The sequence below is a fragment of the Eschscholzia californica genome, unplaced genomic scaffold, assembly GCF_041429995.1.
Source record: "Eschscholzia californica isolate CP2 unplaced genomic scaffold, dmEscCali1.0.p SCAF_5, whole genome shotgun sequence".
NCBI classification, from domain to species: domain Eukaryota; kingdom Viridiplantae; phylum Streptophyta; class Magnoliopsida; order Ranunculales; family Papaveraceae; genus Eschscholzia; species Eschscholzia californica.
This window is the reverse complement of record NW_028238472.1, coordinates 43,932,029-43,952,009: the sequence shown is the minus strand read 5'-3', so window position 1 is coordinate 43,952,009 and position 19,981 is coordinate 43,932,029. Positions and strand designations below refer to the sequence as shown.

Here is a 19,981-nt window from a genome sequence, read left to right as displayed (position 1 = left end):
AGTAGAAGTACTTTTGCTTGTAGTAGAAGTTCTTTTGCTTTAAAAGTAAAAAAGTTTCAAAAGTATATTTCGCAAAAATGTTACTTATAAGTAAAAAAAAAAAGTCAAAAAGTTAGTTTGGTAACTCAATGTACTTTTGATAATTTTATTTTTCTTTCTCATAGAGATACTTGATTTTAATTGAATTTATTTATAATTTACACGATTACTCTTGTATACGAAGTAGTGGTGATATTGGTGGTAGTGGCGGTGCAATGAAGGTATGGTTATGGGGTGTGGTGGTGGTTGAGGTTTGATGCTGGTGGTGGTAGAGAGGTATAATGATGGCAGCGGCGGTGGTGGAAGTATGGTGGTGGTGGAAGTACGGTGGTGGTGGTAGCCAAAAAAAATTCGTCAAGTAAAGTTTATGCATGTCTAAAAAAAAAGTTACTTTACTTTGAAGTCAAAAACTAAAAATTTTAACTTAAAAAAAAAGTCAAATTTTAACTTAAATGAAGTCGATAATTTTTGCGTACCAAACTAATTTTTTGACTTTTCTACTTAAATAAGCAAAAAAGTAACTTATTTTAGTGTTGTTAAGGTGTCGTTTGGCAACCAGAAGTAGAAGTACTTTTGCTTGTAGTAGAAGTTCTTTTGCTTTAAAAAAGTAAAAAAAAATTAAAAGTATATTTGGCAAAAATGTTACTTATAAGTAAAAAAGTCAAAAAGTTAGTTTGGTAACTCAATTTACTTTTGATAATTTTATTTTTCTTTCTCATAGAGATACTTGATTTTAATTTGAATTTATTCATGATTTCCACGATTAGTCTTGTATACGAAGTAGTGGTGATATTGGTAGTAATGGCGGTGTCATTAAGGTATAGTTATGGGTTGTGGTGGTGGTTGAGGTTTGATGGTGGTGGTGGCAGAGAGGTATAATAGTGGCAGCGGTGGTGGTGGAGGTATGATGGTGGCGATGGTGGAAGTACGGTGGTGGTGATGGTGGAAATACGGTGGTGGTGGCGGATAAGGTATGTGAGTGATAGTGACAGAGTTATGGTGGTGGTGGTGGAGGTGGCAATGGTGGTGCAAGTATGGTGGTGGTAACGGTGGAAATACGTTGGTGGTGGTGGATAAGGTTTGTGAGTGATAGTGACGGAGTTATGGTGGTGGTGGTATGGTGATGGTGGTAAAGGTGGTGGATAAGATATGTAGGTGGTAGTGATGGAGGTATGGTGGTGGTAGTGGTGGTGAAGGTACCGTGGTGGTGGTGAAGGTATGGTGGTGGCGGCGATGGTGGTGAAGGTACGGTGGTGGTGGTGAAGGTACGGTGATAGTGGTGGTGGTGGTGGTGGTGGAGCTACGAGGTGGTTGTTGTCGAGGTGTGGTGGTGTATGGTGGTGGTGGTGGTACGTAGGTGGTGGTTAAGGTGTGGTGGTTAAGGTGTGGTGGTGCTAGTTGAGGTAGGGTGGTGGGGGAGGTGCAATGCTTGTTGTGGTGGTGGTGAGGGTAGAGTGGTATGGTTGAAGTTTAGTTGTGGTAGTGGAGCTGAGATACACAAAAAAAATTCGTCAAGTAAAATTCATGCATGTCTCAAAAAAAAGTTACTTTACTTTGAAGTCAAAAGCTAAAAATTTTAACTTCTAAAAAAAGTCAAATTTTAACTTAAATGAAGTCGATAATTTTTGCGTACCAAACTAACTTTTTGACTTTTCTACTTAAATAAGCAAAAAAGTAACTTATTTTAGTGTTGCCAAACGACACCTAAACGACACCTAAAAGCTAGCTAATATATGTAGGGCTTTAATCTTAAAATTCTTGAAATTTGCAATTACCTTTTGCCTGATTTTTCTTTCGAATTGAGATCTGAATCTAAGGTATGCATATTTGTAGTTTAGTTATTTGGGATATTTAGTAAAAGAGAAAGTTGTAGAACTCAAATTTTGAAAACGAAGGGAGAGAAAGGACTGGCTTATCTCCTTTTTTCTGAACCAATCCGAGAATAGATTACTTTTTTTTTTGAAACTTTGAATGAATATATCAAGGAAAAATCTATATACAAGAGTTATGGGAGAAACATAGGAATCTCTCACGATATTCAAGCATCCCAGTTCGCTCTTAGAGCAAAGTTACGTCTTTGTATTTCTCTAGCTTCCTAATCCAAGAAAATATAGTTTCTTTAATGTCTTCAATATCCACATTAGTAGAAAGGTTTTTTTTTCCTTGAACATTTTGTTGTTTCTGTCTCCTCAAATGTTTCAAAAGATGACAGCTGGCACAAGCTGCAACACCTCTTTCATATTATTCCTTTTGTAAAGCCGTCCCATTGAACATTTGGTTGGCTGTGTTGGGGGCAACACAACTGATTTGAGATGGAATTGGAGAAGAACTTCCAAAGACAAAAGATAATTATAAATTCCAAGAATTTTAACTGGGCGATAACTTTGTAAGAGGAGTCATACAATGTAACTCATTTTTTCTCTTGCCATGGCTTTGGAGAAACAATTTTTTTTTTCTTCTTTTGTTTTCTCCGAACTACTTACTACCATTTCTTTTCACCAAAGGTCGTAGATAATTTGCAGTTATAGTGTAAAAAAAATTTTGTCAGATCTTTTTCTCACCTTCTCTGATCACCACCACCTCGGACCTCCTCTGCTAACATTTCTTTGTTCCTAACTATTCCTCTCTCCTCGTTTCTCTCTTCCTAACTATTTTCCGATGAAGGGAAAAGTCCTCTTCGCCAGAATGCGGATCTGTTTTAGAAAATATTAACAAATTCCTGGTAACTATTTTCTTTGTTCCTAACTATTCCGGAGTTTCTAGAGAGAGAGAGAGTGAATTTTTTTTTTTTTTCATGGTCGCCGGCCGGAGACCTGTCGGAGAAGACAGAGAGGTGAGGTGGAGAGAGAGAGAGGTGAGGTGGAGAGAGAGTGAGGTGAGGTGGAGTGCTTTTTTTTATTTTCCCTTAAAATTTATTTCCCAGGAAAATTTCTAAAATTCTACATATTCCCTTTAAAATTTCACACCCGAAACTATTTAGTTTTCCCCAAGGTGCTGGCCATTCGTATTCTCTTTCTCCCTCTACATTTTTGAAGTCATAGAAGAATAAGAAGAGTGAAAGAGAAACTCAATAACTTATGACTTCCCAAATCTCTATCCACCTTATAAGGGAAGAAGCTGAAAAATTTCAGCTACTTATTAACTGACCTCTTTCCCCGATTGTTTCTTTCTGTTAAGTTATCGGAAGCTGTTCAAAATTTTCAGGTTAGTAATCGTTGAAGATCTCATTTCCCTTCTTACTTTTTTACATATATGGCATTTGTTACTGAATCTGTGTCAGTTTTATGGCTTATGCTTCATCATAGACAGAATGACAGATATGATTCTTCTTTTCTCATTGATTTTGATATAGAATGGATGGGTTTAGAGATTGAGGGTTTCCATTATTGGGATTGAATTGAACCAATAAGTTCTTATATCAATTCTAAGGAGACCATTGAGCTAAAATTAAAGGAATTATATTTCTCTTTTTACCCTTTTAATCAATGAAATAAGGCTCACTTTCAGGTAAACTCTATTATTAATATTCATTTTGTACTCAAATTGTTTTCATTCAAGTAGCTAGCCTCATAAGTTGTTCATTCTTCATTGGGTTGTCCAGTCACTTGATACCCAGATAGTACAAGTAATGGCTGATAATACTTTTTGGATTGCATTTGTTTTAGGTTGGTAACAATTTAAAGTAATGTAGAAATAGTTTGAATACCTAGAATTATTATACTCTATGGGATTACGCGAGTATTTTCAGTTAGATACATTTTTGGTAACAATTTAATCGTCTTGAAGATAGATAGACCTCCAATAAATTCATTAACTTGCAGCTCGGAGCACAAAAAAAAGGTCGTTGTTTTTGTGATGTTTTAAATTGATACGTTGTTTAATAAATTTCCTCATCCATAGCGTAAACTTGCTTAGTCGATTAACATTATTTCCTTGGATCTAGCTCAATATGCCTGAAAATTTGAATATGAAACTTCGATCTTATCATGTAGATAAGTTTTGTAGCTTCTCACAGGGTGTTTGTCTTCCTGACCTGACAGGAACTATTGCTCACCCTTCATGTTCACGAACTTATAGAATCTTGAGTGTAGTTACCCTTCAAATCAAGCAGATTTGGTTTACAGCAGTACACATGGAGATAATGAAATTTCAATGTATGAGGTACTACTGATGGATAATCAAGAAAACATTGAGTTCTTTGACAACCTTACTCGTAAAGAGCTGCAGAGTTTGTGCAAGAAACATGGAGTAGTTGCAAACAAATCAAAGTCTCAATTGGCCAAATTGTTGAACTCTTATTATAAGGTAATGTGCTTGCTCTTAGTTTTTTGTAGTTCAAAAATGTTTCGGAAGAGTTTATGAGAAGAACCACGATTTACGGTACTGCTAATTGATGAGTTACAAACCTAATAACCTATTTAGTGTCAGAAGTCCTCCAAAAACTGGTGATTTTAAGAAATAAGCTGATAAGTGACGATAAATTATCTAAAATATTTTGCCCATTTTCTATATGATGTAGAGAAGGAAAATGATGTAATGTAAGTCTGTCTATGGATATTACCAAAAAAAATCAGCTGATGGATGAAACCCATCATCCATGAAGGTTCAGTCTAACACGCAGAAAGCAGCAAACCTAAAGGACCCATTTATTCGACATGTAAGCTTCCATATAAGCATTTAATGCACGTAAACATCATGATGTTATGGTGTTTGTTTCATGTGACATGAACACTGTTATGGTGTTTGTTTTTGTTAAATAGTTATTAAGTTATTTATTACATATTTACATTATACAAAAATCTCGCTAACTTATACTATTTTTTATGGTCCTAACAAGATTATGTGCCAATATTTTCAAGATTTAACTTGGAAATCTCATGTTATACTGGAGTGACTGTAATTATCTCACTAGAGTATTTGAGTAATCGCTACAAGTATCTAAATATCCCACACGGAAAGAAATATTAAAGGAGTGTCTATGTAATGTTTTAGTAGAGACTTGGAGCTTCAAACTTAAGTAGGTAACTTATAACTCCTAGACTACGAATTAATTTTCTTTTACGAAAATGGACCTTGTTTGTGGTTGTCGACCAAGGAATGAAACTTCCCGAAATTTCGCGAAACGTTTCCTAAAATCAGATTAGGTGCACGAAGTAACACTTACAACTATTTCTTGCATAGTTTCCACCGACATGATCGAAACTTCCACTGAAATGGTTGGAAATATCGAAATTTCCACCGACATGATGGAAATTTTGATCGACATAGTAGAAATCTAGCAAAAAACCCGGAGAAACTAATACTAGAAACATATCCCTTCCTTCGTCTTTTTCATCTTCATTTCTCTTAGATCTCTCTTGATTTTCATATTATGTTTTTAATGCTTTTTAAATATATTTGAATGCTTTACGCCATGACTTAACTGCCTAAATTGATTTTATCTTAGTAACACCCCTGATATAACTGTGTAATTGAGTAATTGACGATACCTTCTTAAACTAACATAGTTTGTTAACTATTAACTATTATCAAATTGTTAATCTTTTTGGTGTTATAGCCAAAAAGTTATTCAATTTACCCCCGGGAGTAACTATGTAATTGTTAATACTCCCTCAAACTAATAGATAATGTTAAACATCATTTTTGTGCTTCATTATGGTTTAATAATCTTGTTATACATAATTGCATCATATTTCTATCATTTTTGTAAATTTATAAGATTTCCACACTGACCGAAACGTTTCTACGAAACGTTTCCACTTTTGGACCGACCGAAATTTCCACCGAAACCGAAATTTCATTCCTTGTTGTCGACCTCTATGGTTTTCAAGGGTGAAAAGCTGGGAGGGCTGGAGGAGCTTAAAACATGTGGTCTGGATGCCTAGATAATATAGATACATGGTTTATTAGTTATATTATAGCTCATATCATAGAATATGGCTATTCTATATTATGTAGAGAAGTTGTTCCTATGGGAGAAACCCATAATGGCACGTAGTTTCTGCTCAGTAATCTGTTACGAAATTGCTGTTGTGAACTGTTAGAATTTCAAAGAACGTTAGGAAATTTCCAAGTCTGCTTCCAGTTTTCCCCTTTTGTAAATATTCCTTTATTTATGATTCGATCCTTTTCAATCATCGTCCGAACTAAAGATAGAAACAAGTCTAGCGCAAACTGTTGATGTGGACCTTTGCGGCCTTCATCATATTTCAGAGGGAAGGATTACAACATCAGGAATTCTGGAAGTATTTATGGAAATGGATTGGCTAGTCATTTGGAGACCCGAGTTACTCGTTATGTATAGTCTTTGTGTTTGCCCATTTAAGAAAGCTCATCACATTTGATTCATCCATAGTAAAAAGTTATCCTGATTTTTACCAGTTCCGCATAAAATGGTTTTTTGGTGAATCGTTTTGGTACTCTACTCATATGCTGTTCTAACGAGATATTAGGTTGCCAGAATTGCGTGGCTGCAAATGATGTTCCTATTAATGTACCTGCAGAAGATTCTGGGTGCTCAGATTGTGAAACCCATGAGATCTCTTCTGAATCACCAATAGTTGCTTCCCCGTATGACGAAAGTGTTTTAAACTTTCAAATGAAAAAGCCTCCAAAATCTGTCGCGTCCGGAGAGAATAATCAGAATCCACTTTCCACTAGCAGGGATGGGGTAGAAACTATGCCAAATCTTCAACAGGGAAACCCAAATTCTGGTATGTTTCCTTCAGACAGAGTCCTTGTTTTCTCTAATCAGAACTCTACTGAAGTGAGACCTCCCTCTTTTGAGTTCCATGTTAGGTCAGAAGATGGGATCAATCTCTCTGTTGATTTGAGCTCAAGCCCATCTGAATTGCTTGAGAGGTTGAAGAATGAAGTTTGTTTCTACCCGCAAGTGAAAAATACCAAACCTTGGGTTCTTCAACGTGATATCAAAAATTTGGGGGAAAATGCTGAAAATGGGAGATCTTCAGTTCTTGAGAATGCAGAGGTTGACGTTGAAACAACAAATGGTCTCAATTATATTGAGTCTTCCTCAAGTCCAATTGTGAGAAAGAGTCGTCATTTGGGGTTTGATCATCTCAGAAACAGTGAAAGTGGACCTCGCATTTCGGGGAACCTTGTCATTTCTCAAACGAAGCCACCTGGTAATTTTCTTACAAGTCCGAATTCAGGCGTCTCAAAATTGTTTGATTCATCACTACACCAACCAAAGAGTGGAGGGGCTGAAACAATCCCTATCCAGACTTCAGTTTCTCGGCAAAATAGAATTTTTGAGGGTTGGATTCTACCTATTAATGCAATTCCTGAGAGACCCGCTGAGATGTATCCCAGGCCCTCAACTAGTGATTCTATGGGAAAGCAGTTGTCTGAGGCCGCAAGTTACTCCGACGACATACTAAACTCTCCAAATAAGGATCACGAAGCACCAGCTTTGGACCATCCAGTCAATGATTCACGACCTGAGATCCGAGGTTCAGCAAACTACCATCTTGATCAAAACACATGCATCAACCCTTTACATGCAGAAGAACGGGTAACAATCTGCCTTTTCTTTCTTCCTCTAAACATGCTGATTCAGATAAAATAAGTTATGTCTAGACTGTAGATACTAGGTAGGTACAGTTATACTGTTAAAGGGCTTGCAAGTAATAACACATAGTCTATCATGCTATTAGCTAATGAAGCGTACACAACTAAGCACTGTTTCTATTACAATACTCATATAGGTACAGTATCCACCGTAGGCACATAAGTAGCAACTAAACAAATGGCTAACAAAGAAAAGAACAAGTTTGTTGAAATCTAAATTAAAAGATTAAGAAACGAGTTTTTGTTTTAGTAGATCCAAATGCTTGCAGGCTTTACAGTTTAATCCGAAAAGTACAATTTTTTTTCTTAGTAATGGACTAATGGTTATATGAGGCATATGCATCGAACTGCCCCTAGACGGGCATTGTCAGGCAAACACCTCACAGTGAAGAGGTCTACGTCTATTTTAGTTGAAGAGGCGCGTCAAGGTGTGCCTCGACATGTTTTAATAAATCGTATTGTCCTAACACAATTACGTGCTAGTATTCCCACAATGTACAAACAAATCTCACACTATACCCACTAAACTACTAAAGTGACTGCAAGTCTCCATCATGAGTATTGTAGTCAACAAAAATACCAAAAGGAGTAACCATGTTACGTTGTCTATTTCAGGACACAGAAACCACTTTTCTTTTTTTTTTTTTTGTTTTTCTATTGTGTTGGCCATTCTAAACTCATAAAATATATTATTTCTTTTGCCGCAGGGAGGAAGCAAATCGATAAATGAAACAGAAAGTTCACAGTAATCTTTATTCTTGAAAAAGATTTTTCCATAATAAACTTTTGATATAGTGATTGGAGAGTAATACATGTCTTTCTGGCATTTTTTAGGTCTTCAGAGACAAAAAGTTTGTTGAAGAGGACTAGAGAAAGTTCAAAAGGTTCAGGTCTTGAAGAACTTCAAAGGAAGAGATCGCGCAAAGCCTGTCCTAGAAAATCCCCGCGGCTGCTCTCTAAGGTTCACCTTTCTCTGAAACCATACTACTTATTTTTCTCCATATCTATGGTTCCAAGGGGAAAAGCATTTGTCTAATTGCATATTTTCTAAAAAATTAGCCACAAAAAGATCCATTAAATTTTTTGGCGCTTCAGGTCCTAATGTAGGTTTGCACGTATTGTATAAGATGTGCACATAATTTACATGGAGTTGCACAAGTTCGCAACAGCGAGCCCCATATTTCAAACGAGACCGTTCAAATGGCATTTTGTCAAGAATCTTGTCAAAGATTTTTTGTACATTTAGCATTTCCCAATTTCAAAAGAGATATTGGTAGTTCTTTTTAGCCAAGACCAACAGTTCGGCACAATTTCCATATATTAATTTTTTTTACAAAATGTATTACGTGGGCGTCTGGCAGCCGTGACTTGGCTGAAAATAAAAATTCACACCCATTCTCTGTTGTTGATGGAAAGTTAGTTATCCTTAGTGGTGTGGCTGAGAAAAGAGGGTCCCATTTGAAATTTTATTTGGGAAACTTTAATATAAACACATTTAGGAGTCATTATCTAGAAAGGAGACTGAAAACAATAATTATTGAATTTCAAATTCCGTAAATCATTAGCCTTGAAGCATATACTTGTAATTGACTATTTGGAAACACAAAAAAACTGAAGGAGTATTGAACTCATGACCTCTAGCTTGTAAAAGAAGGTAATTTAACAACTAATCTACAAACAAGTTCCTACAATGATTAGGCTTTCAAACATTTATACCTAAGTTAGTTGTTTGAGGGGGTCCTCAGTTCTTCGATTAATTTTTGTTGTTTGAGGGGGGGCGGTGCCGTCACACCTATGGCACCCCTCTCCCAGCCCCCTGGTTATACTTCTGAAACTAATGGACATTTGTTCTCCAGTGAATTGATCAAGTGAATATGGGAAAGCATTGGAACGAAGGACTGCATTATATGGTTTCTCTCCTATTCTGAACAAGATTTTGCACCATATCTAAGCAGGCAAAGATAATATGTGAGTTTTGGATCAGTTTTTCTTTTTGACATTCATAATTTTGAACTTCATTATACTGCTCTTCCTACCTGATTCAGTATTTCAGTATCAGTAGAGACGTGTTCATCCACTTTATGATCGTCGTATTTATCTTTTCTTGGAACTGAAATTCATGTCAACCAAGGATGTCACATAAACATGTTTAGAGGGATACATATTCATTCTTGCATAGAAGAAAAGCATGTGGGATGCTTATTTCTCCATACTTCAGTTTTATGTTAGCATCTTTAGCTTAGATGAAGACCGAAATTAGAGACTGTTTTGCCAATAAGGAATTAAGAGTTACTATTCATGAATACTTTTAATGAGATCAAATGACCAACTATACCTTCTTCTTATATGATTTATTTGTTTGAATATGAATTGAATCTGTTTTTTTTTTTTGTTAATAGATGAATTGAATCTGTTACATCAAAAAAGAATTTAACCTCAGTCGAAAATTTAACTACTTACAATTGTTTCTTGTGTATGTATACCATGATACATTCATATTCACCGATCGGTTATTCATCTCTCCTTGTCTCTCTCTCTCTCTCCAGCATCATTTCACCCGATTTTCTTCGTAGTCCTTGTTTAAAATTTTCATTAATTCAGTTAAAAATAGTAAAGTACTCCAAACACATACTTCCACCCATTTACGATATTTGATATCCATTTTCGACACTTTTTAGATGTAAGATCTTTCCCATATCTTCTTCAATGTATTATCCTGTTATGGATTCAACAGTATTACCCGTGCGGGTAGAATAGTGGTCATACCAAGTATATGTGTGTACTGCCTCGTGTCTAATTTTCCATATTTTGTACATCATGTAGAAGAAGATACAATTAGGATTTCACATTGGTTTTACTCTGTAGTTCCTTTAATAGGATCTGAAATGTTAAGTAAGATTTGTAAAAAAAAATAAAAAATTATTGGTTCTGGATGTTTGACTTGTCTAAATGATTGTTTTTCATTTTCAAACGTGTCTGACAAATCCCATTGAGACAATAAGAATGAAAAAAATGTCCACAATTGACACAGGTCGAGATAACAATGTCTGTCTTTTAAGATTTTTTTTTGTTAGAAAATTATAGTTGTTATTACAGTTGTATTTGGGGTTTTATAAAGATTAAAAGTCAGGCCAACCTAGTAGCCTAATGTCAAATCTCTTATAATTTGTGTTAGTAGAAGTAGTGGGATCTTTAGCATGTGACAGTGTAAGCTGTTCTCTGTTTGGGAATCCCTTTTCTGTTACCAAATCATGATAAGGCACTTATATTTTAATTCACTACCAAAGAAAACCTCTATTTTTTTTTTGTTGAACTAGCAAAGAAAACCTCTATCACAAAAAAAAAGTCAAAACAGCCACGTGGCTTTGAGTCATTCTTCAATTATTTTTCTTTTTGGAGATAGTATATGTCATTTCAGATCAATGTAGGAATTACAAACAAAGCTAAAAACACAAAATTAAGAAGACCTGGAATAAAAGGTGGAGTAGAGTTCCAGCTCTTCATATGTAGATTTTTCCGACCCCATTTAGCAAGAGCGTCTGTTTTGGTGTTGCATTCTCTGGGAATGTAAGAGAATTGAATATCTGTGAAGTTATGCTTGAGATTGAGAATATCGATGATGAGCTTTCTTGACTGCCATTGAATTGCTTGACTTTGATCTTCGATGTGCCTAATGATGTTCAGATTATCGCTTTCTATGTGGAGATGTTGTATGTGAAGTTGGATTGCTCATAAGATGCCGTAACGGATTGCCAAACATTCACATTCTTTTGCATGTTGGCCTCTGACATCGTCTACTATTGCTGTAACGAATTTTGCATCATGATCCTGAATAATACATCATATTCCTGTCGGTTCTAGGAATGAAATGAAGGAAGCGTCTACATTCATTTTAAGGAATGGTGTCGATGAAGGTCTGCATTGTTGTTGCTTTGGTTGTGCTTTTGCTATAGAAGTAATTGTGGATTCTACTTTTAATGGTGTGGTTGCTGTCATTCTGATTTTGGTAATCATCTATTGCAGTGATTGTTTATGTGATTAGAAATAATTTTCACATCTGGCTTTTCAAGTAAACTATAAAACTTAAACAAATATGTAAGAAACACAACATCACTTAGCAAATATGTGGTCATATGGTTTTGGTTAACAATTTTGTATATCTATACCATTTTTTTTTTGATGAAAGTTGTATATCTATACCATGAGCAATGACTTTTTTTTTTTGTTGAGATGAGCAATGACTATTTGAGCATATGGTTTCTTTTTTTTTTTTTTTTTTTTGATGAAGGGAGCATATGGTTTCTAGTATTTAATAATTTATCCCAACAAGAGTAGTATTTTTGTGGTTTCTAGTGTAGTTTTTTTTTTTGTTAAGGAGGTTTCTAGTGTAGTTGAGGCCAAGAGTTAAATCATAATACTTTTTCTTTTGAGAAATTTTAGAGTTACACTCACCCCACTAAATGTCTAATGTTGTTTACTCCTTTATGTTTATTTAGAGGTTGTTTTTCACTTACAAAAAAAAGGTGAAAAAATCATTGTTGTTCTTCTAAAAGCACCTATGCCTTAACTAAAATCCTGAGTCGATTTTTCTTTTTTATAGTTTTAATTTATAGTGTGTCCGATTCTGTGTAAAATCCTAGCCCCGACCTTGATTTGATACGCATCCATAATACTCTATAACGTAGAGTGTATTTATGACGATAACTTTTATTTTGTAAATTGTTGTGGTTGTAAAAAAAATTTCATTTAGGTAGATAATTTTGCTCCCTTGAGTCCTATATTTGAGTGACAATAATACACCAAATGAGTACAAAAATAACAAACATTTCGTTATTATTATTATTATTCATGTTGAAGTACTTATAAAAACTACGTATCTTTTTGTAACTATTCTTTTATCTTTATTTTATTTTTGAATCTCAATATATATATATATTTCTTTATATGTGGATTCAACAACATATATACGTACACCAGTTTTTGGTGCAGTGGTTGGACACCCCTCTTACACTTATGCGGTCGTGGGATCGAGTCTTCTTGGAAGCAGTTTGTCATCAAGATTTATCTCATGTAATTATCCCATGTGATTTAGACTATAAATAAAGTGAGTAATGTAATACTTTGTCGGGTTTTTTAGGTCTCTTTGTTTTCGAGCTTTAGGTCTCTTTCATTCGTGGTTTAAAATTAGGCGGTTATCGTGCTTATTACATCCTCATGATGCATCAATGCCTTGTAACGACTAACGTAGATCGTAGGCGAATTCTCAAAAAAAAAGAACGTATGTACACACATTTACATTTATAAAACAAAATTCTTGATCCTTTTGACAAGATCCAACTTCCATATCTCCTAAGTAAAAAATTGTTTTTTTATCCATTTCCTTTTTGCAAACTCGGTTTGAAAATTATTAAAACTCAATTTGAAATCTCGTAATCTCAATTAAGACTTTAATCCCTCTCTAATAACATGATCCACACCCGCAAAATGAACACAATAATTCAATCTCGAGTATACAAGATCAACATCTTCAAACAAGATCGATACGAGCAAAGAAAATCAACACCAATATTTCCAGCAAACAAAATCTTATTTCAGAATTAGATCTTATTTTGATTTCAAAATGGTTCACTGATGACATAACAATGAACCAAAATCCCAATTCAAAGCGAGATATGATTTTGGGCAAAAAAAAACACGAATTATTTCGTTTCTTATCAACAAGATCATGGTTTATTTGTCTTCTTTCTCTAATGAAGTAGTGTTGTTATTCGTTTCATCAAATGAGTCTGCTGATTCTAGATTATCCATGAGGGATGAAGAATCTTCAATCTGGTTCATGGTTGGGGAATAGAGAAAGTGGAATCTCTCGCTGTAAAAAAATATGGCAAGGTTATTATTGAAACAAAAAAGAAACTAATGACCTTAAAAGAATTAGACATATTATTTCAAATGTAAGTAACAAATGCATATATTATATCTTTCAAAAAAAAAATACACATATTATATGATACTTTTCAGCATTAAAAAAATTAAATTCTTTTTGCTTATTATATGAAATATTTGAATTCAAATAACAATTTTCTATTCTATTTATTCACTATCAAATTATATTACTTTTACTAAAAATGTGAAAAACCAAGTGAATTTTTGTCAGTGATGGACAAAATTGTTGACCCCACATTCAGTGGCGGACCCAGGATGTTTGTATTATGGGGGCACTTTTTAGTTATAGTGGAAAGGAAAAGTAAACAAATAGCACAATTAATCTCGGAGTACAAAGCTACATTAGCAATTTTTACTAACAGTAGTCAAAGTATTGTCTTATAACTGACATGTTAGAAAATCTAGAGATGTTCAAACTAATGATCTCTATATATGTTATATTGACATTCTCCACCAAATTAGTTGTCACTAATTCGTGAGTTGTTTTGACTCCCGTCTCAACATACATTATTGGTCTTATAGACACTTGAATTATTAAAAGAAAAACTTAAGTAGAAGATATTAGAGAACTTTAATCTTCAAAAATATAATCACAACGTATCTTCTTTATAAGAAAACGCAAAGAAGGTGGGAGAATATAAGTTACATGAGAAAAATCTTTTCCAAAAAATAAATAAAAGTAGAAAAAAATGATAATGAGGGTATAAAGATAATATATGGAGGCCACAAAACAGTCCTAATAGAGTTTTTTTTGTTGAAAGAGTCCTAATAGAGTTTGATGAACACAAACAAAAGGGGAGAATTTGAATGTATAAAAAATGTGAAGGGGCTAAAGGGAAAGATCTCAGAAATTAGGGGTCGAAACTGAGAATAAAAAAGCAAACTTAAGAAAAGCAAAATTTTAGGTGGAGGTAAGATTTGAACCTCAGACCTCTTTAGTGGTAAGCTTCGACATCTACCACGTGGGCAACATAGGTTCCATGTTAGCTTTGGTAAGGCAATGAATATTAACCATATTAGTTAAGCAACAAGTAGAGAAGCCTTAAGACTCGTGGGGGCACGTGCCCCCACGGGACTCTACGTGGGTCCGCCCCTGCCCACATTCCCACTGTTGGTAGTTCACTTAACTATAAAATCAAGGCATGGTTAGAAAGGAAAGCTTCGTGTCTGTTTAGATCGCCAAACAAGCGAGATGGATGTAAATTTAAGATAGCATTAGTATATTGGGCTCAATTAAAATTCGATATAGAACTCATTCTGTTTTATATCACATTAAGGAAATACAATATGTTATGTTGGGAAAAGGTTAACTTGAAGTTAGTATTAAGTTATTACTTGAATGTAATTTAACTTCATCCAACAATCCAATTTTTAATAGACCTATACCACACGTTTATGATGCTATACACTTATCACAAGAATAGTCTTTTGTTGGAGAAAACTTAAATTTTGTTCTGTTAAAGCAATCATGAATCAAATATGTTTTTAAGCAAGAGAAACAAGTTGAAATAAGTACGTGATGAAAGAGTAATGAATATTATAGAAAGAGTGAACTCACAAGAAAATGGTGATAGTTTTATAATCCAAGAACCAACTGAAAAGTATATATGTATTTTTTTTTATATTGGCTTACAGAAAAATATCGTTCAAGAATTATCTAGTTAAAAGAAAATTAAGATTTACATCTCATTAACTCGCAATGCAGAGTATGATGATATTTCCTTCTACTGTAGAGATTGGAGTCACTCAATATTCTACTAGCGCTGAGTTAGGGTTACAAAATTAGATCTACCGCTGAAAAACTATTGTCCATATACCATACTGGAAGAGAGAATTGCCAAACACCTACACATTTTATTTGTCGGCAGTGCCACATAGCGTTAACAATTTTTTCTTTTTATTATATTAGTTTGACTATAAGGCTAAATTTGGTGAGCGAGAAAAAAATACGATGGTAAGAAACATATATATATATATTATAATGTGATTCCTACTAGTCAAAATTCCTTCCTTCCACATTCAATTCCATTAGAACTAAGGTAAGGTCGGTACAAAAAGACATTGTCAAATCCACATGAAAGAGAATAGTAAATCTGCCAACTTCATTGATATCCTATTATACTTTTTAAGACAAGTTTATTATGGTAACTTGTTTCCATTAGTCACATGTTCATTTTAGGCAACATTTGAAAGAAAAGCTGAAGAAAAGAAAAAGATAGAGAAGAAAAGGTGAGAAGGAAAAACAAAAGGAAAAAGGAGAAAGGAAGAAGAAGAAAAGGGTTTGGTGCTAAAAGCTTTTAGTAGTCATATATTACTAAGAGCATGAACAGAAATTCATGGGGTCTGTAAGATAGATAAAAAGATCAAAAACTCATTTATTTCTCATCTATAGACTCCACCTAACCACTTGTCCTCCTCCATTTTTCAGATACTTCAATTTAATGCCATTTAACTACCTCTCACTCATTCACCATTCACACACACACAAACCCTTCATTCTATCTTCACCCAAAATCCCTCTTTTCATCATTGTCTCTCTTATTACTTTCAGTTTATCTCAGTGAACCCTGAACCAAACCAAACTGAAGAAAACAACAATATTAAAGCAATTTTTTTAGGGTTCTCAACATTTGAAGTATGAAGTTGAACTTTTAGAAACATCACAGAAAAGGGTAATTTTGGAGGGTTTAGTTGAATGGTTTTGTACATACCCATTTTAAACGATTTCTATAATGTGGGTGGGTAGTGGAGAAGAAGGTAAAAAATGCAGGATTTTTGGTTCAAAAATGGAAATTATCATCTGGGTATTGAAGATAAATGCAAGAAAAGTTCAATTTTTGTGGCCAGAATCAACAGAAATTGCAGCTTTCAGGTTTGACATTATATCTGTATGAAATTGTGTTTAGTTACTTGAAAATTTTGAAGTTGTAAATTAGATTTTTGTCTTGTGGGTCACTCTTAGATGGACTTAATTTAGGATTTTGAGATCTGGGTCTTGAAAATGAGGAGCTGGGGAGTTGGGGGTTTAATCCAAGTTGTGTTCTTGGTGGTTTTTTACTTAGATTCATGGTGGCAAGTCTTAGGTTTAGGTTCAATGTCTTCTATTGCTGTTTCTTATGGAGAAAATGGTCCTGCCTTTTGTGGTTTAAAATCAGATGGATCTCATCTTGTAACTTGTTTTGGATCAGATTCAGCTGTAATTTATGGAACTCCTGCTAGATTTCCATTTTCTGGTTTAACTGCTGGAAATGGTTTTGTTTGTGGTCTTTTATTTGAATCAAATCAACCTTATTGTTGGGGAAATAGCATTTACATTCAAATGGGTGTTCCTCAACCTATGATTGAAGGAGCAATTTACTCAGAAATCAGTGCTGGGGATAACCATTTATGTGCTTTTAGAAAACCTGATAATCGAAACACTTCTTTTGTTGATTGTTGGGGTTATAATATGACTGCTAATTATGTGTTTGATGGAAAACTCAAGTCAATCACAGCTGGTTCAGTTTTTAACTGTGGGTTGTTTTCCGAGAACATGACTGTATTTTGCTGGGGGGATCAAACTGGGAGTGACGTTATCGGTTTGATTCCGACCAGTAAAAAGTTCGAGAAGATTTCGGCGGGTGGTTATCATGTTTGTGGAGTTTTAGAAGGAGACTCAAGAGCTTTTTGTTGGGGAAGAAGTCTGAATATGGAAGGAGAAACTCCAATAGGTGCTTATTTAGATGAAACAAATGTGAATATTGTTCCTATTGATCCCATGGTTTCTGTTGTTGGAGGAAGATTCCATGCTTGTGGAATCAAACTATCTGATCATGGTGTGATTTGTTGGGGCTTTCGAACTGAGAAAAGTACTCCGTCCCCTAATGCTGTTAAGGTCTATCAGATCGCTGCAGGAGATTACTTTACTTGTGGTGTTCTTCTCGAGAAATCTCTTCGACCAATTTGCTGGGGTCATGGTTTCCCATCTTCTCTCCCAATAGCGGTATCACCTGGACTTTGTGTATCTACTCCTTGTAGTCCAGGCTTCTATGAATACAGCCATGGAGGACAAACATGTAAAAACCCAAATTCCCGAGTTTGTGTGCCCTGTAGTAATGAATGTCCTCGGGAAATGTATCAAACCGTTCAATGTACGCTAAAATCCGATCGAAAATGTGAGTTCAATTGTTCAGGTTGTGTTTCTCGTGAGTGTTCGTCTAGTTGTTCTTCTTCCTCTATTGGTGGAAAAGAAGTGAAGAAAGATGGAAAATTCTGGTCTTTACAGATGCCGATCTTTGTTGCAGAACTTGTCTTCGCCGTATTCTTAATAAGTGCAGTAACTTTAATTTCATGTCTTTATGTCAGATACAAATTGCAAAAATGTCGATGTTCAGAAGAAGACTCGAAACCATTGAAGAACAATGGCAGCTCTGTGGCGTTAAAAAGTAAAGTTCGTCCTGATTTCGATGACCATAAGATGAGAAGGGCACATGTTTTCACCTACGAAGAGCTCGAGAGAGCCACTGGTGGGTTTAAAGAAGAATCACAAGTGGGGAAAGGAAGCTTTTCCTTTGTTTTCAAAGGGGTATTGAAAGATGGGACTGTAGTTGCTGTCAAAAGAGCGATAATGTCTGCTGATCTGCAGAAGAACTCAAAGGAATTTCACACAGAACTCGATCTCCTCTCTAGATTAAACCATGCCCACTTGCTTAGTCTATTGGGTTATTGTGAAGAAGGGAGAGAAAGGCTTCTCGTTTACGAGTTCATGGCACATGGATCGTTACATCAACATTTACATGGGCAGAATAAAAAACTAAAAGAGCAATTGGATTGGATCAAACGAGTTACAATTTCTGTTCAAGCAGCTAGGGGAATTGAATACCTGCACGGGTATGCCTGCCCACCTGTGATTCATCGAGACATCAAATCTTCAAACATACTCATTGACGAAGAACACAATGCCCGTGTTTCTGACTTCGGTCTATCGTTATTGGGTCCTGTAGATAGTAGTTCACCTCTAGCTGAATTACCAGCTGGAACGTTAGGATACCTCGACCCTGAGTACTATAGACTTCATTATCTTACTACAAAGTCTGATGTTTACAGTTTCGGTGTCCTATTGTTGGAAATTTTAAGTGGTAGAAAAGCCATAGAGATGGAATTTGAAGAAGATGGAAACATAGTTGAATGGGCAGTTCCGTTGATTACAAATGGTGATTTATCGGCAATTCTTGATCCGGTTTTGAAACCTCCTGCAGATCTTGAAGCCCTTTCGAGGATTGCAAATGTAGCTTGTAAATGTGTTAGAATGAGAGGAAAAGAAAGACCATCAATGGATAAAGTAACGACAGCTTTAGAACAAGCTCTTGCTCTTTTGATGGGAAGCCCATGTAATGAACAACCGATATTACCTACTGAGGTGATTCTTGGAAGTAGTAGGATGAACAAGAAAACCTCACAGAGATCTTCTAATAGGTCAGGGTCGGAGACGGATATCGTGGGAAGTGAAGATCAGAGGTTTGAGGGTAGAGCTCCTTCGTGGATCACATTTCCGAGTGTAGCTTCTTCTCAAAGAAGGAAATCTTCGGTTTCAGAATCTGATGTGGATGGGAAGAATTTGGAATCGAAAAACACAGGAAATGTCAAAGGAGGAAATGATGATGGCTTGAGGTCTCCGGAGGAAGAGATTAGACCAGCTTCTCCTCGTCAAGATTTATTCTTGCAGCATAATTTTTGAAGTCTCAAAAGGCTAGAGGAGGTTTAAACAAATTTTCGAACCTTCGGTATTCGATTGTTCTTCAACATGAGCTTCATAGCTATGGTTGTTTCTCATGTTATGTAACTTTTGTTAATTTTAGTTTGATATTGTATTTGGGGTTCTCATCTAAGAAATTTTGCATCTCAGTTGAGGGTTTTTTTACATGTATTAATAGGTAATTCTTTTGCAGTTTCAAGTTTTTCTGTATCTTTTTCTGAGAGTACTTCAAACATAAATATTCTAGTCTATCCATCTCTATCCTTGACAACTTCAAACTTAAATTTGAAGCTTACATCTGTATGTTCGTCAACTTTCTTCCTCGTCAATCTTCTTCCTCATTAACCTCCATCTTCTTCCACGGGCCTAGTGCTTTAGTTGTGGAAGGGGGAGGGGTTGCGTTAATAAGTGTGGGAGAAGCCTTACCTCTTGAGCTAGCTTTTGGGGTGAGAGAGGCCCACGACCACCCAACATCTCCTACTTCTTTTCCCTCTTTCCTTTTCATTATCTTCCTATGATTCTCAAACCTTTTTAATTAGAAATTGTTTAATCTGTGTTTTCTTGAAGGATCGGTAGTTTCATGAAGGAATTGTGTTTTCTTAAGAATATTTCGTGTTTGGCCCCTTAATGCGTGACCAGCTTTCCATGTGACCCCAAGTTTGCATAAAGGCTGAG

At 35.2% G+C, this 19,981-nt stretch overlaps 2 protein-coding genes across 5 annotated transcripts; both read left to right on the top strand.

The window, feature by feature from the left end:
• Positions 1-2,466: 2,466 nt before the first annotated feature.
• On the top strand, positions 2,467-11,860 carry LOC147539507 (uncharacterized). Of its 3 annotated transcripts, none has more exons than XR_015226022.1 (7): positions 2,467-3,243; positions 4,080-4,344; positions 6,500-7,573; positions 8,337-8,374; positions 8,464-8,590; positions 9,486-9,597; positions 11,314-11,860. XR_015226022.1 is itself a non-coding variant. In XM_086643539.1 (6 exons), the coding sequence occupies exons 2-6, from the start codon at positions 4,192-4,194 to the stop codon at positions 9,486-9,488; spliced, it is 1,395 nt and encodes a 464-aa protein (XP_086499665.1). In that variant the 5' UTR covers positions 2,467-3,243; positions 4,080-4,191; the 3' UTR covers positions 9,489-9,961. The 3 variants fall into 3 exon arrangements, 1 of the variants encoding a protein (XP_086499665.1); XR_015226023.1 differs by lacking the exon at positions 11,314-11,860 and adding an exon at positions 11,058-11,279; XM_086643539.1 differs by lacking the exon at positions 11,314-11,860 and having other exon boundaries at positions 9,486-9,961.
• Positions 11,861-15,181: 3,321 nt separating this feature from the next.
• LOC147539506 (serine/threonine-protein kinase-like protein CR4) lies at positions 15,182-19,598 on the top strand. Of its 2 annotated transcripts, none has more exons than XM_086639224.1 (2): positions 15,182-19,484; positions 19,554-19,598. In XM_086639224.1, exon 1 carries the CDS (start codon positions 16,574-16,576, stop codon positions 19,286-19,288), a length of 2,715 nt encoding a protein of 904 aa, XP_086495350.1. In that variant the 5' UTR covers positions 15,182-16,573; the 3' UTR covers positions 19,289-19,484; positions 19,554-19,598. The 2 variants fall into 2 exon arrangements, with proteins under 2 accessions (XP_086495350.1, XP_086495351.1); XM_086639225.1 differs by having other exon boundaries at positions 19,531-19,598.
• The last annotated feature ends 383 nt before the right edge of the window (positions 19,599-19,981 follow it).